Source organism: Eimeria tenella, genomic scaffold (genome assembly GCF_000499545.2).
Source record: "Eimeria tenella Houghton genomic scaffold, Eth_scaff2789, whole genome shotgun sequence".
Classification (NCBI taxonomy): domain Eukaryota; phylum Apicomplexa; class Conoidasida; order Eucoccidiorida; family Eimeriidae; genus Eimeria; species Eimeria tenella.
Window position 1 is genome coordinate 1 of NW_013542664.1, and position 207 is coordinate 207.

Consider the following 207-nt stretch of genomic DNA (forward strand, 5'->3'; position numbering starts at 1 on the left):
GCAGCAGCAGCTGCTGCTGCTGCTGCTGCTGCTGCCATGCCGCCAGCTGCAGGCGGCCTTGGATTGCTGCTGCTCCTGCTGCTGCAGGGGCCCTCTTTCATGTGCGTTGTGGCTGCTGCTGCTGCAGAGCCCGCAGCGCCTGGCGGCGGTGCTGCGGACGACGCTGCAGCAGCAGCGGCAGCAGCTGGTGCAGCGGCCCACGACTAC

At 69.6% G+C, this 207-nt stretch overlaps 1 protein-coding gene across 1 annotated transcript in view; it reads left to right on the forward strand.

Annotated features, from left to right (window-relative positions):
* Positions 1–10: 10 nt before the first annotated feature.
* ETH_00038360 (uncharacterized protein) overlaps positions 11–207 on the forward strand; it is a gene marked incomplete at both ends in the record, with an annotated part of 2,489 nt that continues 2,292 nt past the window's right edge. Inside the window, one exon of the mRNA XM_013375427.1 lies at positions 11–205. Within this exon, the coding sequence (XP_013230881.1) occupies positions 11–205 (195 nt within the window). The remainder of the gene's footprint in view (positions 206–207) is intronic.